Source organism: Tubulanus polymorphus, chromosome 5 (assembly GCF_964204645.1).
Source record: "Tubulanus polymorphus chromosome 5, tnTubPoly1.2, whole genome shotgun sequence".
Lineage (NCBI taxonomy): Eukaryota > Metazoa > Nemertea > Palaeonemertea > Tubulaniformes > Tubulanidae > Tubulanus > Tubulanus polymorphus.
This window is the reverse complement of record NC_134029.1, coordinates 512,174-531,269: the sequence shown is the minus strand read 5'-3', so window position 1 is coordinate 531,269 and position 19,096 is coordinate 512,174. Positions and strand designations below refer to the sequence as shown.

The following is a 19,096-nucleotide window of genomic DNA, read 5'->3' as shown; positions in this document are numbered from 1 at the left end:
AGATTATTCAGCCCTCAGAAATGAATACACCCTCATGTCATTGTATGTAGTTTGTGATTTAGTATGATGTTTGTTTTTTCTATATCACTGATTCACTAGAGATGGCTGCTGTTAATGGACACCATTTTTGTTCGACCCCCAAAGGATGAATTCGCTTAAAAGCAGTAGTAACAATAATTCAATACTAACTGTAGACATAATAGCAAAAAGTGCCTGAACTAACATTAGGTAAATCGAGTTTCGAAAAGTTATTCACTAATGGAGGTCGAATAACTATTACCAAGACTACCTGACTCCACGACAATTAGAGTAAAACCAGGATTAATATGATTATCCGATGAACTGGGCCTAATTCCGGACTGTATCAGTCGGTCGATGATCTGCTATTAATCATTATTTACCGGGTTAGCGGCGCCTCTATAAAACATATAAAACAGCGCCGTATTTTGTGTGACCGTTTATTGTTAAACATCAAATATTAGACGATATAATTGAAAACATGACGACCCTCGGGGGGCTTTTAATATAGGACTAAGTGATAAATTAGTATTAAATAGTCGTAAATGGGTTTTATTCATGTTGAACTTTATACGTGAACTATAAGTGATCTATTACTTCCCTGATCATTTGTCATACATATTCATAGTTCATGAGGATGATATGAAATCCCACAATTAGAAAAAAGTCGACCTGTGACGTTGATCAGTATTTCTTTAACACGGATATCCTTGTGGCAATAAGATTACATGGTACTCGATGATCCCAAAACGCGGAAATCATTCCCTGAAGTTACGTGTCGTCATCGGTCATCGCGATGATACGAGTAACATCAGTTCGTCGCATATCATCAGCAACCGTATAGAGTCGAGTTACAGCTACAAATCCCAGAAGGTTTAGATATCCTTCTGGATCGATGGTGGATAAAAGAGACAAGTTCAGGGTCATTAGAACCAATACATCTGCTATACCACAGTCAACTTGTTTACTGCGTCAACAGGTTTTTCATCTGTCAAATAGTAATTAACGTATTTATCCAACCAGTTCAGTAGTAACAGCCGTACCCAGGTAGGCGTAATGGACTACTAGTAGTACCCGACACCCAATGATAGTCCCACTGCGAATGTAGAATCTCTCGTAATAATTTAAGTGTTTATAAACAGTTATAGATTTGCACTAATGTGTTGTTGATGAAGATGTGCACAACACTTTGTGATTGACAAATATTCCCAACGTTAGTGTCCTGATATCTTAATGACCTTTACTAATTGACCTCTTTGTAGGACTTCATTAAACTTTGTTGGTGCAGTTCCTTAGTTGAGACATGGACAGTCCGTGGTTTAGTGTTGCAAGATTATTTTCTGGCACAAGCACAAGCATCGACTGATCCTTACTTACGACAACGCAATTCGCTAAAACCTAAAAACTTATCATTCATAGTTTTTTTCTAAATCATCCTATGCTAATAAAGATTGTATTGTATTGTATTGTAACTGATGGATTTCTGGATCTATAGAGGTCTTTGTTTATCTGTATGTCATGCAACTGTTTTACTAGGTCGTAGTTTGGCTAAATCTGAGTGTCCCGATGGAATCGGGCTGAGTTAACATAATCTAGCTAAAAGCACTGGTGACTGTGACAACGTACTCCACTAATCGCCAGTAATAGGTTTGTGTTGTTAATTGTTGTAATTACTGGTAAGTTTTGATGACCGGGAGTGATTGCATTGTGATTATTGTCAGTGAACGCGGATTGACAGTGGGTACACAACATCAGGAATCGCCGGAAATAACATGTAAGAGTTCACCTGACGCTGTCGGAAGCTTCGTCTCCACATTACTACATGTTATAAATATTACTCCAAAGTTTGAGTTCTTCAGTTCAGACTCGTGGAAGGAACTAATTGTTATCCATTGATTTTAGGACTATCATGAGACCAACAGGCTTTTCTTGGACCAAATGTAGTTTGCAAAAGAAGCCTTTATTTTGGTTATCCGCTGTGGAAAGGGCCATAGTAGAGTTTGTTCAGAGATTGAAATTAAACTAGTAACATGAAAGATTTGATTTATGTTAATTTATTTAGAAATTTCAACATTCAATTTACTACAAAACACATTCACAAAGATACAAGAACATAATTTATTCACATTTATTATAAAATAATTAAATACACACGCAATAAAGATGTATATAGGTCACCTCCCCTGACCAAATACTGCGGACTTAGTTTCCACAGATGTCGGTTGAGTTTGACGTTAGTAAAGTTTAAGTAAAGAATTGCTCATTTCCAATGTTGTAACTGTTGTAGAATCGAATTCTTACCGACAACTGTGAAATTAGATCCTGGTTGATTAGGAAACGTTGGTTTGAAGTTTTAAAACCGATCACTATTATCTCAGTTTGTATCTCAAAAAGGTTAATCTCACAAAATGTACCTTGAATATCAATCAATCAGATTTATCTCACAGAATGTACATCGAACGTCCGCATTTCGAATATCAATCAATCTGATTTGGGTAGTAGATTTCCGTAAGAGGTATTAACAATATAGCACAATATAGGCAGATACAACGTCATAGAAACAAAATACTCGATAAACTGGGTCAGACAGAATGTCATTCACATCACAAATATCAATTTCTCCGTAGATATGTACTATGTATTGGTCCTTAATGTTGTTGTTATGGTCGATGGTATTCTTTACAGAGTAGTTTCATGCGGTATTAGATTTCCGTAGATATCAGTAACGTAATTCTCGCTATCAGACGAAGTTGTTCTTTTCATTAGTTTACTCTGAAATTTAGAATAAAGAACATCAGTGATCATCTCTAGAAATCACCGAGAACCTTAGTGGTGTCTGATGTACCAGGACTGAAACTTACTGATTTCGTTGGACTAATCTTTCCGCCATCTTTGCCGCGTTTACGTTGGCGACGTAGACGTAAGAATGCTCGTTCTAACAATGATATAAGTAACGCTAACGTAACGCCACAAGCCAACACGATAAAAACACCGGCAACGTTTCCTATTTCTAGTTCTGTAGTTGTACTACTTGACTCTATTGCTCGCGGGTCGCCGCATTTACTTGTACTCCACCATCTGTGAAAAATAACATCAAAATTCCAAGAATTTAGACAAACATCGTAAATGTTGACACGTTAGTAATTGTCTATAATAGAGTTGATGAAGAAACCGGTGATTATGAAGAAAAACCTAAAGAGGAGTAGTGAAGCTTCGAGTCAATTCGATGAGCTATTTTCAGAACTGTTTTAAAAATGTTTTTAAGAATTGGCTCATTAAATTGAGTCGAAACGTCACCTCTCTCTTAGTTTTTCTTCATAATTGTTGGCCTGATAGACATGACACATGCCGACGAAAACCAAACATTCGAACTCTCAATTGATAAAATCTTACTTTTTCTTCAAAGTGCTGAGTTTGCCGCGTTCATTCAGCTTCAAGATGGCCATAGTAAGGTCATCCCGATAGGCGGCGCCACGAGGTACCCCTATACCGTAATGCTTCCTATCGAATGGACCACCGACCACCATAGTATCACATAGTTTAGTAGCCGTGTACATATTCACAGGTAGATCCCACAGAAATGCATAATTCTCATCGAGTACTTTCTCGATTCCAGCGTTACTATTCTCGACCATACTATCCGGATAAACCTGCGACATTTGGATCCACATTTTTCGCAGAATCTCCGAGTTTGACTTCTTGAAGAAGTCAGCCGTGCGACTGTTCTTAACCGTGCCGTAACGGATTTTATTTTGATTTCCAAGATCAGGAATTTCTTTGATCGGACTCGAAATTTTGATGACGGTAAGAAATGCGGCAAGATTCGCCGTGTACGATGAAATAAGTATAAGCGAGAAGAACCACCACGCACTTCCTAGAACCCTTCCGGAATAGGTTTTAGGAGTCGTCTCCGCACCGGCCTGTACCAACGAACCATAAAAGAACCATAAGCTCTCCTTCAGATTGTATCTGGGTCCGTCCGGGTCGTTCTCGTTGTTCGGCACAAGTTTATCAATGATAAGCATAAGAACGCTCGTTGCGACCAAAGCCACCAGAATCAGTATCCAAACTAGATAATGTAACGGATCTAGAAACTGCAGAAGATAATTTTCTTTCTGTGGTCGACGTAACAGGATCGTAATGTATAAATCCTCGAACGGTTTCGTAAAGTCGATCGTCTGTTCTCGCTCTACTGAGATCGACATCGTAGCTAAAGACATAGTCGCGTTCTGAAATATATGAAAATATTATTCAATGAATTGTGCCAGGATTACAAGAGAGAGCCGTACGAGATTGTTTCAAGTATTCGCACTCTCGAATTTCGAATCCATTCGCTATGTCGCAAGCTGTGGCCATGTCAATACGTTCAAAATGGGTAACTTTGGCAAGTGGTCAACAAGCTGCGATGGCCGAGTGGTTAAGGCGTTAGACTAGAAATCTAATGGGATCTTCCCGCGTAGGTTCGAACCCTACTCGCAGCGAATATATTTTGACCTGTAGCTCTTTATTTTTGCTGTAAGTAACTTTGGGGTGAATGATTATTCCAAGAGATGATTGATCGAAGGTTACAGCCACCGCGGTAGAGATGAACTTGAATTGATACCATTTTTACCAACAAAAGCCAAATTTATGTGTATGTAAATGTTGCATACTCACTCCAGTAATTAACTCTTGTACGATTCCATTCCAGTTTCCATTGTCGTCTTTGCTGCCAAATTTACCATCAGGAACTTCGTACAACTCGTATTGAAATCCTATAATATCAGCAATCTCTTGTAGCATGTCTATCAGATATCCTTCGTATCTATCATTGCCTTTCATGTACTGATGATTTTCCTTTAACATCACAAATGGTTTCTCCTAATATAGAAAATGTAAATCAATGTAAAAGTGACAACTCATAAAGGCATTTAGGGTTCTCCACGAAACAAAGAAAATTATCATCACTATTATCAAGATTGATCGAGATAACCATTTTGATGAGCACAATATTACGGTAGAATCATTCACAAATTGAATAGGACCGTGGGCCCAGTTTTACAAAGCCAGAGGTTCATTTTGTCATCCTTGAAACTGGGCCCAGAACTGGGAAACGTGAATATACATTAATTGTATGTTTTGTGTTCTCTTTTCTTTATCTCTCCATATATTTTTCATTCGGTCAAATAAACTTAAACTTGAATTTAAACTTATTCTACCACAAGCGGCCATCTTTGATATTTTGACGAAACTGACTAGATGGTGTTGACTACTTACAAGTATAGTAACGACTCGAGCTAATGTACCTCGACCCAACGGATTCATTCGAGTTGATAAAGAAACCGGTCGATTGCGGGGAACTAATCTCAAACGATCATCAACACTTCCTCCTCCGAATTGAATCCATTTTCCTTTCTACAAAAGAAGACAATTATCATCAAGGCTTAACAGATGGTTAATGTAAACCGTTGGATTGCTGGTCATCAAAATTTACATAATTACATTATTACTGCGGCATTTATCAGGACCAAGTCCAAAGTTATTGGATGAATTTGACTTCAGAGTCAATGGAGTGCATTTCCAATGGATTCGCCCTGGAGTCTAATCTCAACCAAGAAGTGTGAAAGCGGATTCAAATGGATTACTATAACTAAACCACTTTTTAAGCATCTCATTATCTAACCTTTGAAAGACCGGTTGAATTCAAGCCAATCACGTCTAGCGTTAGGTTCGTTCTCTTCAAAGAAGCATCAAATTCAACATTTCCAGTAATACCCTTAAACTAAAAACACAAAATACGTGTTAGATCTTTAATTGGAAACAGCCTGTGAAATATCAGTTAAGAAGTAAGTTTAGGCGCACCTTAACATTGATAGTATTTAAGTTTCTACCAGAAATCCAGCAATTCGTAGACGTTTTGCAGCCGAATAACTTCCTCGCTGTATTGTACATATTCTTTACTACGCAAAGAGCATCTTCTGTGATAGCGTGGTCTAGCTGTAACCTTGACTTCGCTACGTTAGTAGTAGGCCGTCGTCGGGTTCTGGGATATTGATTAAGCCTGAATGACGTCATGTTGACCCCTGTATCGGCCCATGGGGTCAGATCGGTTCTCTCTGGGTCCTGTAACACGTGATAAGCGTTAGAACGTTAAGATGAAGTAAATAGTAGATATTCCTGATGATAATGATACTGATACAAACCATTGTTGCGTAAACCCACTGATAATGATACGTCAACATACTTAACTCCATTGCCTGTAATGAAGTAATGCTGTAACTGTCAATAAAACTGCGGTGAGAGCTCTGTTCAATTGAGTACTCTTAGGTACTCAATCACGGAGTAATTAAACATAACACAATGATGGAAACGCGAAGGAAAGAAATTTTAAAAGAATACAATTTGAGATTGGAATCTATAATGGATGCTGTGGTGATGGCATTGTCAATATATTTGAAAGGTTCATCACGGGGCTCTACAACCACAACTAAAAAAGATTTTCTTCAAACTATCTTGATACTTAGAGTCAGGTTCACATAGACAGATTACAATTGAAAAGTTTATGGTGTTCTTCTTATTTTCATAGACCCTTCAACAATTTTTTAACTCCCGACAAAAAAAAAGATAATCATTCAGATGATGATGATGAGTTTGATAGACTTACTGTATTCAGTATAGCTGGTATCCTCTCATACTGACATGCTACCACTATGTTCTTAGTTTTCTGTTGTCTCACATAAATTAATCGCTTTCTCAATTCGTCAGACGACAGATCATTTGTGAATTGCGTTAGCCGAGTTTTCTGATCAGGAATATGGGTTAGTAGATACCCTATTAATGCTAGACCTGAAGAAAATAAATGTTACAAAGGAAATGATTGGCTATCACAAAAATGAAATTTGGACAAAAGCATGATGGACATCGACTAACGAGGAACAAAGTTGTTTAGAAAAAATCTAGAACATCAATGATGCGATCGGTTGAAAATGATTTTCCTAAAAATATATTGTGGCCAGTATGGGGCTCGAACCCATGACATTCGCGTTATTAGCACGACGCTCTAACCAGCTGAGCTAACCGGCCTAGATACATGCTGGCAATCAGGAAAATCTGAGCGCACTGTTCAATGGACCTAACGTAAATATAAGTACTTTTAGATCAAGCGTCAAACTGTTTAATTTCCATTAATTGACTCCACAGAGGAAGACGTGGAGAGGAAGAGGGAGGGAGAGATAGAGATGGAGGTATAGCCATCATCTAAAATACGTCATATTGGACGTCATTCCACCAGGATCAAGCAAACTGCTAATCCTTACCATCTAAACCATCATATATAACAGACACTTCTTTCCAGTTGTGTTTCTTGATGACGTCTTCAACTGTGGCTTTCAGAACATCAAATTGTGACGGCATTAATTTGTAAACGTATGAATCACTGCTATGTTTAGTTTCTGTAGGTTGTTCATCTACGACCAGGTATGGAATATGTACAGTTTCTACTACATCTTTAATCAGTTCACTGTACGGACCAATTACTATCGATACATTCTGATCCCGTAAACTTCTCGCCACTGAAATAAACACACATCAAACTCTACAGTCATTTTTACACACACGAAATTGGTCGAATCCATTATCACACATTCCACAGCGGATTGATTCATAATGTAAATAACATAACAAAATGCGTGAGCCAAATTGGGAAACACGATTCTGTAATAGCGGTTCATGAAAAAGTGGCCTCTGTTGATAGAATGAGGCAATGATTGATGTTTCGTTTCTATTCAAATCTATTTCGATTGATGTTTTAGACTTATAGAAAATTATTTCATGAATTATGAATTATCTTCTCTTTTTACAATACGTTCACTAACGCCAGTTCTGCATTTAGATTCACGGTACAGTTGCTGAATAGTTGGATAAATACCATGAATGGTTACAATAAATAGTTATTCGCGGGTTCATCCACAGGTAAACATTAACATCATAAACATCGATAGAAATATTGCAATGATAAATAGATTGAATAATCAATAAGCACAATAAAGACCTATATCAGAGTTATTAATTGAACTTATATCAAACTTACCTTTAGATAATAAGTTACATTGAGCCGAACAAACTCGATCAACTGAAAAGCGATAGAATATAAGGCAAACTAAAAAAAGTCGAATCTCACGAAGCAGTCAGAATGGAGCTTTATGCTGAACCAGAAAAAAAGTCAGATAACAAAAGTTTTGTTAACCAAATTTTCAAACGATCATATCTGGTGAGTAAAAACGGTGAAAGCATACGAAAAAAGGAACATCAGATGAGAAAGATTTCAGGTTGAATGTTGAGGTGTCCATCAATAGGAGCACTCAATATTGGAATGCTGAAAAATGTCCGGCAAAACTTTTGTTACCTGACTTATTTGTTCAGCATAAAAAGATATAGTAAAATCTTTGAATTATTAGTGGTGGATAACTTTTAAAAGTTGAAAATTTTGCAATAAAATATGCATATCAAATGACATTCAGATAATTGATATTGTATTCAAAACACATAAACATGCTCAATGTTGCTATATATAAAAAGTGAGAATTGAAGGGAATTTCGTTAAATATTTACTTTCCTTTCTATTTCACAAATATACAATGCGTTAAATCAACAAAATATCAAACACTTTTAAACCATTAATTTGTATTCTAAACGTAAATTTATCTTGAGTTTATGATGTTGACAACTGTCACTGAATTCTAATTCATTGCAAACATCCAATAACCTGTTAATTAGCCATATGATTAATGTATGCCTGTGTTCTATCATACGCTGGGTATTAAACAAGAGAAACGTGTATTTACGATGTACTTAGGATGTATTCATTGATTGTCGCAATTTTGAAAACAGAGCGAGTATAAAAACACAAATTGCTGTAAATATCGACAGACTGCTGATTGTCAAAACTATCTTTCCCTTGGAAATGATGTGTTTTTACAACAAAACATTTTACACGATCGAGTTTCCATTCATTTTTTTTTCTTTTCTAAACAGGTAAAACAATCTTTATCGGGAGAAATTTTGCATCAATTCATTTACATACAGCTTAAGGGCTACAGCTAACAGCAAAATGTTTATAATTAATTTATTAATAAACCTATAGTTGGCTTAACAAGAAAATCATTGATATACGCGTGGGTTTAGTCGGGGTGGGAGTAAAAAACACACTGTTAGTTCATTAGCTGAATATAGGTGGAATATCAACTGAACTTATAAATAAAGATGTATAAACAAACAAACGCATTGAATAGAACGAAATATAACTTACGAGAATTCGCATTTTTGATACCATTTTTATCGATGAACTCGAAAGATTGAATCGTTATCAAATGTTCGTTGATTTCGTAACTGGACGTCAGTCTTCTGTAAGCGTCGAGAATAGTCCGCCGCCAGGGGGAGTCCGGTGGCGTCACTATGCCTGTAACGTTAATTGAAGTGATGTACCACGCGCTCGTGATTGACCCCACAATTCAGTAGAGAACGATTAACCCAATACTAACCCTCACAAACTTCATCAAATACAAGATTATTATCAGTACATTTAGGCTTCATAAATAATGAAAGTTTCTATTGGGAAAAGATCTCTACCAGAATTGAACCCGTGAATAATTAATTCTCTGACCGATGTCTCAATCTATCTAATTAGTCAATGACATGTACTACCGATTAACGAGGCTCAGTATTTCAGTAAACAAGTATCGAATAAATAATGTCTCATTTTAAAAGCAGTATTTGCATATATTTTGCATATTTTTGTCATTGTACAATTGCTTAATGCAAACCGATATTGACAGATTGGCCGGTTAGCTCAGTCGGTTAGAGCGTCGTGCTAATAACGCGAATGTCGTGGGTTCGACCCCCACACTGGCCACTATAACATATTTTTGCGAACGCTACTGGAATTTTGTTTTTACGAAATAACTAGAGAAATCATTGTGTTAATTGTAGGGTAAATGGTGGTTATAATTAAGTGATTTCAACAGCTGTGTTAGGCTACTGTGGAGCTGCGATGTACGTATGTAATTATGTCATTTTGCATTATGCGTAATTTGTAACCAATTTCCAGGGCGAAACAAACACAATTGACCCAACAGCACCAGCTGCAGTAGCAGTCCGTTCATGTGTTCATGCAAACAAAACGCATTAACCAAACCTCCGTAACGAACATGTTTTCAGTGTTGTAAAATAATATCCCCTTTATTAGCCGAATATCCATATATTTTCACCATTTTGATGATTATTACCATTATGTTAAGTGTGATTAAAATCGTTTACGATTATCACAATTTTTGGGGTAGACCCCCTTCTTTCGGTGGTGCAGTATCTGTACTTGGTGGTGTGTCCTCATGATAAATCATATTCTGTAAACGTTCTATATTGTAACTATTATTCAAATATTTATATAGAAATAAAATTCATTCGTTCGCAAATCTCCTTTTGTTATTCACTTCAAAACAAGTCGTGGTTAGGTTTGTTTCAGTGCACTTTCTAATGATTAGCATTACTACATTCAATTTAATACATCACTGTTTTTGATGAGTCAATTCATTGTTAGATAACATTATCTAATATCTAGCAAAACCAGAGTGATTAATAAACTTCTTGCATTTCGAATTGATGAACAGATATTTCGTACAAACCTATTTTGATTTTCGGTACTCCAACCAGTGCAGCTACGGCAACGAAATCAGCTGCTAGAAATATGAAGACGAAGATAAAACAAGTGCAATAGAATAAAGCCATAATCCGGAGTGAGGTGGTGTCTATCACTGTCCAGTCACCCGTATCACCACCTAACTGATCGTATTCACACGAGTTAATCACGAGTTTCAAACGAACACTCATTTGCCACCTGACGGCGATCAGATCAGTTATGGTACATTCACCTGCCCGCCATCTACCACATTTTAACGCATCTGCGATCAGCTTCGAATTCACATATTATCCCTTTCTAAAAATCATAAAAGCAATTTTCAACGGTTTTCGATACGCGGTGTCTCAGTTATGGATATATTTGCGGGATTATGTAATATATTGAGAGTTGTAGAGATGAATATTGTATGATATCCATCCATTTTATTACTGGTCGCATCATTAAATCTGTGGTTGGTGTTTGCTGCAGATAAAAGAAAATCAATTCAACAAAAATATAAGAGAAACGAATGTCTTTTTTCAGAATCATCTGACATTTTGATTTATTTGGTCAGTATTTTTGTGTTCTGCCTCGAGCTACCTTATCTCTCCTCATTTTATCCCCCCCCCCCTTAAACCTCTGCTCCTCCTATCCCCTTCTCACCCCTCTCCCCCTCACTCCCCATCTCTCCTTTCTCTCCTCTCACCCCTCAGTCCACTCTCCTCAGTCTCGGGCACAGTGAGATTAGTTTTTCCAACTGCGGGTGATTTATATCATATTTATGAGTGATTCTCTGATATATGACATATAAATCTTTGTTAGACCGCGTCACAGACGCAATAAGACTCCATACTGAATGTATCACAGTTTGTCTCTCACGTATCTGTCGTGAATAGAAAATATGCATCCTACAGTTTTTAGCCGTGTACCTGTTGTTTATAATGTCTGTATAAAATTCTGATATGATGTTTTTAAAGATGTTTAAGTTTGTTTGTTTGTTTAAATTCTGGATCTGATATTTTTAAGACTCTATATTTCGTTAATTTCAATTGGGGGATGAATCAAATCTTAACAACGGCTGAAACTGGTTCGTGGATACTCAATATGCAGAAAATACCTCAATCTCTGATTTGTAATTTGTACACATATTTGGGTGTTGTATTTTATTCAATAGATCTCTATTTGCTGTCACGATTACTGGTACACCGTGTTGAGCGTATAGGCGTACATTCAAAACTGTCTTCTGAGAAAATTGTGATTTGATTAGTTAATCAGGGTCCACGTGCATCAACAGGGAGTACTCCGAAAAGCCTCAGGTCACCAGAGAGAGAGAGGGAGAAGCACTCCTCAAGGTTATATTGAAACTAGGCTAATTCGATATCGCCGGTAAAGCACCTAGAGTACATCCCCAATCAGTTTTACACTTGGTCAATTCGAGTTAATCCTATCAGACGAAATTGTTGTATAAACGTTGGATATTATATTTACCTCACTGTTCAGATCTGACAGTAATATATGTATATGTTAGTTTATGGGAGATCAATTACTGAAGAAATCTCTTGAAAACTGTATCAATGACATTCACATAGCTTTTTAATGTCAGGTACTGCACGTGTCTACAGGTTCACTGACATTGAAACAGTATCAATCACTGACAATATTTGATCCTTACTTTCATATCTAAAACGACCATCCATTTCGTATTAGTTAGGACTATATGAGACTGTCACACATGAAGGATATTGTCGGGATAAATTCGAGACAATTTCCGCTGAGTGTGGGGAGATGATATGTGATCTTCAGCTAACGTGTTATCAGAGAAAATGGCGTGTGTCTACCTAAACGAAACAATGACAGATGGATGTTGTACTTCATATGAATTAGTTTCTAAAGTTGAATTCTTGGAGTCAACTATATGATGTTGATAGATTCTACGGGTCAATATGAGATTGAACAGCTTATATCTGCAGGATACTTTGCCCTATAGAAATAACAGCATCCTTGTCACTGTCGTATCTTCAAGCGTTTCATTTAACAATTATCATGTAGTTTATGTCATTCTTTTATTGTAAATTCATCGAAAAATACAATAAAACAAATAATACATGTATATTTAATCGTGATACCAACTGAAGACGACCACCAGTCCAGGCAGATACAAGACCACCAGTCCAGGCAGAATCAAGACCACCAGTCCAGGCAGATACAAGACCACCGGTCCAGGCAGAATCAAGACCACCAGTCCAGGCAGATACAAGACCACCGGTCCAGGCAGAATCAAGACCACCAGTCCAGGCAGATACAAGACCACCAGTCCAGGCAGATACAAGACCACCAGTCCAGGCAGATACAAAACCACCAGTCCAGGCAGATACAAGACCACCAGTCCAGGCAGATACAAAACCACCAGTCCAGGCAGATACAATACCATCAGTCCAGGCAGAAATTCGAGACCACCAGTATGGGGAGATTCGAGACCACCAGTGTGGGGAGATTTGAGACCACCAGTGTGGGGAGATTCGAGACCACCAGTGTGGGGAGATTCGAGACAACCCAGTCCAGAGAGATTCAGTTTTCACGACTGGTCATAATGATTGGTCACTAATGACAGCCTTCACATTTTCAGCACATACGTCAAATACTATTATTATTATCATTACAGCGACAGCTTCAAATGATCGCAGACAAATAGTAATTAGATTTGTGAGACCAGAGTTTGATGTTTGATATATTTAAAGGGTTGTGTCTAGACTGTTATCTAACAAGTGAACTTCAACTGATGCTACACGAGAATATCCCTGCGTATCATCGTTATTCTCATCATTCTCCTCTTCTTCCTCCTCTAAACAAGTCAACCAACTCTGTCTGGAACTGTTACGATACGTATCACGTGTCAGTAAACTATCTCTTATATCTTTACGCGTAATAACGAACGCCAGAAAGTTTAAAGGCGCCCTCAAAAACTGCCACATTTCCAGTACGTAAATCGTCGTCCGGTCTCCGAACACGTTCAAGGTCAAATTCAAGGCGTCACCGAATTGTATAACAGCACGTGGTAGGTACGTGATCGTATAGATCAAAGTAAGGATGGCTCCGATTCGTACGGTCTCGTAAAGTTCCGGTGAACTTTTCGTTCCCCGAATCATCGTAAAAATGAATATGAACAATAAAACTATCATCGTATCGGGAATAATTAGCATAACCATTATATCGATTATCGAGTAGACTAAACCGTACGAGAAGAAAGTTACCGAGAATCCGCATTGAGAGACAAGGGTTCCGTTAACAGCAGCGGTCGGACGAACCGGCGAGTATAACACTAGAGTCCAGATGCTGTAAGCTAACGCGAAAAACCAAACGAAACTTAACGAAAAAGTGCAGAAATTCTCTTTAAACGTTTGTTTAACGCTGAAACTCAATCCGTAAAACGAATCGAACATGATTAAAAATACGGTGTAGATGGCGGCCATCGATAACGTGCTGGTTCCGTATTGATAGAACTTACAGGCGTGTACGTTCAAACAAGCGTTAGCTGACGTTATTAATACCATGTGTAACGGAATCACCAAACACGACATAAGAATATCGCTGATTAGATACGACGTTATAAGCACGTTTGTTGGCGTCCTCACTTGCCACGAGTTTCGTGCTACTAAACACAACAATAGCAAACAACCGATCATTGATACTAACATCAGTATAATATCCGTCATGTATAAAACCCAAGCGTTTTCTAACGTCGGATCCTGGACGTGAGACTTACAATCAAAGCTTCGGGTTATTAGCGTTACGTTTACGTCGTTTGATTGATTGGACGTGACGTTGTTGCCGCCAAGCGTTAACGTTGTTACTAACATCTGAACGGTTGAGTTTTTTTCGGTCATCTTTTCTTTCTTGCTGACGTTAAAATGTTCTTTGATCACGAGGTTCTTTCAATCTGAAAATATAAATCACAAATATTTAAAATTCTGACCCACGTCAAACTCAAATGCAGAACTCGCTACAGAACCTCGTTATAACGAACTAGGATGATCTACGATTTTAAAGGAAATGAAAATATCAAGTTGAACAATTTCAAATATTCGCACAATTTAATTATAAAATATAATAATCAAAAGTTGCAAAACGCGACACGCTGCGAGTAGGGTTCGAACCTACGCGGGAAGATCCCATTGGATTTCGAGTCCAACGCCTTAACCTCTCGGCCATCGCAGCTTGTTGACCATTAGCCTAAGTCATCGATTTAGAACGGATTGACATGGCGACAGCTTGCGATATAGCGGCTGGATAAAGCATAATTTTGAGAGTCCGAAAACTTGAAAGAAGCTCGTACGGATCTCACTTGTAATCCCGATCATAGATATCAGCTCTTCAGCGTCCCAGTATCCGAAGTGGTATATTCAACAGTAAACGTGTAGCGCACAGTGACACGGTTCAATCAGTTAGCAATGACTCTCAGATCATCAGACGCTGCTGCTATTTAAACGGGCTGTAAAACTTTATCTTGTCACAGCGCTGTCGTCATGCGACAGATTTTCGCCTCAATGACGCGGTTCGTTTTTTTTTTTACCCAAGCACTCGCTTCACACCGTCTGGTAATTCATGTTACTCGACACTTAGTTGACGTGTAGTTTTTTTATGATGTTGTATTTGCATCGGAGAATATTTTGTGGATGCTTCAATTATAGATCGGTCTCCGATGGGAGTAGTTCTATTAGTTTTATTAGTTTCACAGAATAACACGAAGCATCCGACTTCTCAAACAAACAATACACGGAGGACCTCGACAGCAGTAAATACATGGCTTCAATGTCTTCCTTAAGATCATTTCTTTTTTATAGGTGAAGCTTGTAGGTTTGAAGGTAAAAACGTACGAATAATGAGTTATCTGTGTTACGTTTCTTTATGGCTGTTTTTCTTGTACAAGCTACGTAACTTTGTTTTTTCAAAGCAGTCCTTTTGATATCATTACATCTTTAATGTTTATTCTATGGGTTCATTGATTTTATAAAAGTGTAACACGGAAAATAAATCACATCACAATGAAGTTAGCAAAATAGATATTCTATCGTTATGAACGAAAGTAACAAATCTTTCGAGATTCCTATTAAACAGCAATCGTCAACAGACAAAATGTCGTGGCATAAAAAAACTTTACTGTTTTTCTATCTTAATCATGGAATAACACAAGTAATCAGTTATAGAATATTGATTGAATTTTTAAGGTGACATTAGCAAATCTTGCAATATCCATCGGTTGGTGGCATCGAAATAAACGTTTTGTCTTCTTATCAATACGTTTACCGTCAGTCAGTGTGATAACAGTGAGAGTAGTGAGAAGGGTGAGAACAGTGAGAGTAGTGAGAGTGTGAGAAGGGTGGTGACGATGTATGGTAAGAGACACTTGTATTGACACGACAAATAAATGGAGGTTTTAGATAAATGTCTTTTAGACTGAGGGCCGGAGACATCAAACAAACATGGCGGCGTCTTCTACGATACACATGCATCGACTGTAGTTCTGATTAATCTCGTTTGATGGCGCTGGTTTCAATGTTTAGTCGTGGTTGAGTGAATCTTTAACCGATGATAAAAATTGCACTTTGATAAAACGAGTTTTTCCGCAGGAGATGAAATTCTTCTCGTAAAAAGATTAATAGCTTACAATGTCCGATACTCGTTAATCACTTACAGTAACGGTTAATTAACGGTCGTGATTTGAAATTCAAATCCATGCGACTATACGTAGACCGAGAGATGGTCGGTAAAGTTTATACAGGTAATTCGAGAAGGCGCGAGAGATAAATGACGTAAATGTGAGAACATCTCGATAAACGAAGTGATACGTGATGATCATTGATTTCTGAAGTGTTAGATTCTATAAAATGCACCATGAATCTAATGATGGTTCGACGAAATAAAATACAACAATCATAAAACTGTTTGCTCTCCTGTGCCCTCCAACCAATCATTTCCAAGCACTTCTTTTTTAACGTCATGATTTGTAAGATATACAAATTCACATTCAGCGTTGTCGAATCTAGCATTTTCTACAGCGAACCAATGTGAGGTCCATTTCAATACATTATGATATTTACAACCATTGCGATTACAACTTTCTAGTTGAAACATCAAGTATTAAATTAAGTATTAAATGATTTTTAACTCACCTCACACAACTGTGGAACCGGGGCCCTAGAACTGAAATGATTAACCACTGATAACAAATTCTAACAATTCTTTAAGTGCATAAAAAAACTTCATCGCCATCGCGTCCACTTTTTAAGAATTATGAAGTGAATAGTTCTATAAAGGTATTCATGATTAGGTTATATTGTTATGAGGCATACGCGATTAGATTGTAGTTATTGGCAGCGACTAATCTCAATCTTTCTTTATGAAACATTAGCGTAATCTTTAGCTGTCAGGATTCTTTGATTACAATAAGATGGAATTGTCGTCGTCGCGTCCCTGAGAACGACTATCCGTGTAATTCATTACTTCCTGTAAGATATTACTGGTGTATGGTGTTATTGATCAGCGCGGCGACGGCGGCGTCGCGCCGGACCTCGAGGCTACTCCTCATCGTGGCTTAAACCACCGCGGTACATTTCATTAAATAAAAACGAGATTCCATTACTACACAGCAGAACAGGAAGTCAATAATATCCAAACTTAAAAGAGTTTAAATATTCGTACAAATTACAAATAAGAGCTTCGAGGGGAATCAATTTTTTGGGCTTTGAGGGAATTTATTGCGGTCTTGCGTGTGACGTCATTGTTTTGTCTGTCAACCAGTACTACAGACTTGCCACCAAAAGATAGCCCCATGCCCTGCAGTTGAGTTCAGAATCAACTCATTGAACTCAGAGAGAGTTAACTTTAACTGAGAACTGTAGAGAACTTGGTGCCGAGTATTTACAAACGTCCATGTTCTACCATGTGAATAGTTCATTGTGTCGTGAGCCGAAAAAAAGCAAATGCCGCAAGTCCTTTCTTAGATACGCTTATCTGGTAAGAGTCATGAACTGAAAATCAGCTTATACGAATAGTTGATAGATTAGCAACTTAATATTCAGGTGCTTAAACAGTGATAGCAGTGAGATGTGATGTGAGAATCTATTTATAACCACTAGGACTTTATACCTTACGACCGCCATCTGCACTTCTTCGAAACCCGCTGAATCTCATCTATACGTTGATTAGACTTGAACGTAAGACAATTTAAATAGTTCATTCTCTTTACTCTCCTAGATTTACAGGATCCAGTTCAACAATTTTCGGCCTCAGCTCTTTAATCAGACCGGTTTAAGTTAATTTTGGTTATATAACCAATCCAACAGCTTAAGCCCAGTGTAAGCTCATTTTGGTTCTATAACTAATCTAACAATGTAATGCATCTATTGGGATTTAAGAAAAGAAACAAATCTTTAGTCAGGATTGTGCAAAATCTCCTATGAAACATACACAGAGATGTCACCCTATGCATAATTCAGACATAGACACAGTCTTTAACAATAACACATTATATTGTATTGTGTAAATGTCTGGTTTAAACCAGACACAAAACCAATCAATGATCAATCAAACTGATCTGAAATTAGGCGTAATCAATGGACGATTGATTAATTTTAATGTTTGATTTAAACAGGCGCCTTCAGAATGGGCAAAATCTGAGTCAGAAGAGCTGTTCCCGAGACGAGTGGACATCAGAGGAATCTGAGGAGCTGTTCCCGAGACGAGTGGACATCAGAGGAATCTGAGGAGCTGTTCCCGAGACGAGTGGACATCAGAGGAATCTGAGGAGCTGTTCCCGAGACGAGTGGACATCAGAGGAATCTGAGGAGCTGTTCCCGAGATGAGCTGAACGGAAACCACACACAGCCCCGGGCCGTGTTTATTGTGTAACTGAATATGCGGTATGTTTTTTCTACATCCAGAAATTCAAACAAACGACGGTTACAATCAGACAATTCACAATCCACAAAAAATATCAGCAATGACCCAGTTTTTTATAGACCGGATGTCAAAGTTAACCCTAAGGATAAAGTCGCGGTTGTGTGGTATGGAAATAACTATCACAGCCACCACGGAGAAACTACGGTGATAACTACGACACGTTTAAAGAAGTCCCCAGGACCCATGAACGCAATGATCAGAATAAATGGTAATATTTCACTGTGTTAACGACTATAACCCCAGATGTGTCCACGGAGAGAAAGAGAGAGAGAGAGTCTATAACCATATTGAGTGTTACTGCTACATTATATCGAAGGTCAATTCGTGTAAATAGTCTTTATAAAAACCGACCGCCAGATGATGGATCGTTGTTTTCTCACGCTGACGGATATGACGTCATCGATTAATTTATAAACACGTGATTGATGGATTCGGTTTGTGCATAAACAATATTTATTGTCAACAGCG

The 19,096-nt window shown here is 37.8% G+C and overlaps 1 protein-coding gene and 4 non-coding genes across 5 annotated transcripts; 2 read left to right on the top strand and 3 right to left on the bottom strand.

Annotated features, from left to right (window-relative positions):
* Positions 1-2,426: 2,426 nt before the first annotated feature.
* Positions 2,427-5,337, bottom strand: LOC141905363 (glutamate receptor 2-like). Its single transcript, XM_074794206.1, has 5 exons — positions 5,275-5,337; positions 4,675-4,878; positions 3,412-4,247; positions 2,880-3,096; positions 2,427-2,790 (listed from the first exon to the last, which is right to left on the bottom strand). Exons 1-5 carry the CDS (start codon positions 5,320-5,322, stop codon positions 2,698-2,700), a joined length of 1,398 nt encoding a protein of 465 aa, XP_074650307.1. The 5' UTR covers positions 5,323-5,337; the 3' UTR covers positions 2,427-2,697.
* On the top strand, positions 4,418-4,499 carry Trnas-aga (transfer RNA serine (anticodon AGA)). Its single transcript has one exon. It is a non-coding gene; the product is annotated as a tRNA-Ser (tRNA).
* A 1,669-nt stretch (positions 5,338-7,006) lies between the features above and the next one.
* On the bottom strand, positions 7,007-7,080 carry Trnai-aau (transfer RNA isoleucine (anticodon AAU)). The gene has a single exon. It is a non-coding gene; the product is annotated as a tRNA-Ile (tRNA).
* A 2,753-nt stretch (positions 7,081-9,833) lies between these two features.
* Trnai-aau (transfer RNA isoleucine (anticodon AAU)) lies at positions 9,834-9,907 on the top strand. The gene has a single exon. It is a non-coding gene; the product is annotated as a tRNA-Ile (tRNA).
* A 4,895-nt stretch (positions 9,908-14,802) lies between these two features.
* Positions 14,803-14,884, bottom strand: Trnas-cga (transfer RNA serine (anticodon CGA)). The gene has a single exon. It is a non-coding gene; the product is annotated as a tRNA-Ser (tRNA).
* Positions 14,885-19,096: the final 4,212 nt, after the last annotated feature.

Bases quoted from the DNA above. Each gene is read 5' to 3' on its own strand.
- LOC141905363 (XM_074794206.1), bottom strand. From the start codon at position 5,322: ATGAATCCGTTGGGTCGAGGTACATTAGCTCGAGTCGTTACTATACTT. The intron at 3,097-3,411 runs GTAAGATTTTAT...TATTTTTCACAG, and splicing joins CTCAGCACTTTGAAGAAAAA to ATGGTGGAGTACAAGTAAAT. The intron at 2,791-2,879 runs GTAAGTTTCAGT...TCTAAATTTCAG, and splicing joins AGATTAGTCCAACGAAATCA to AGTAAACTAATGAAAAGAAC.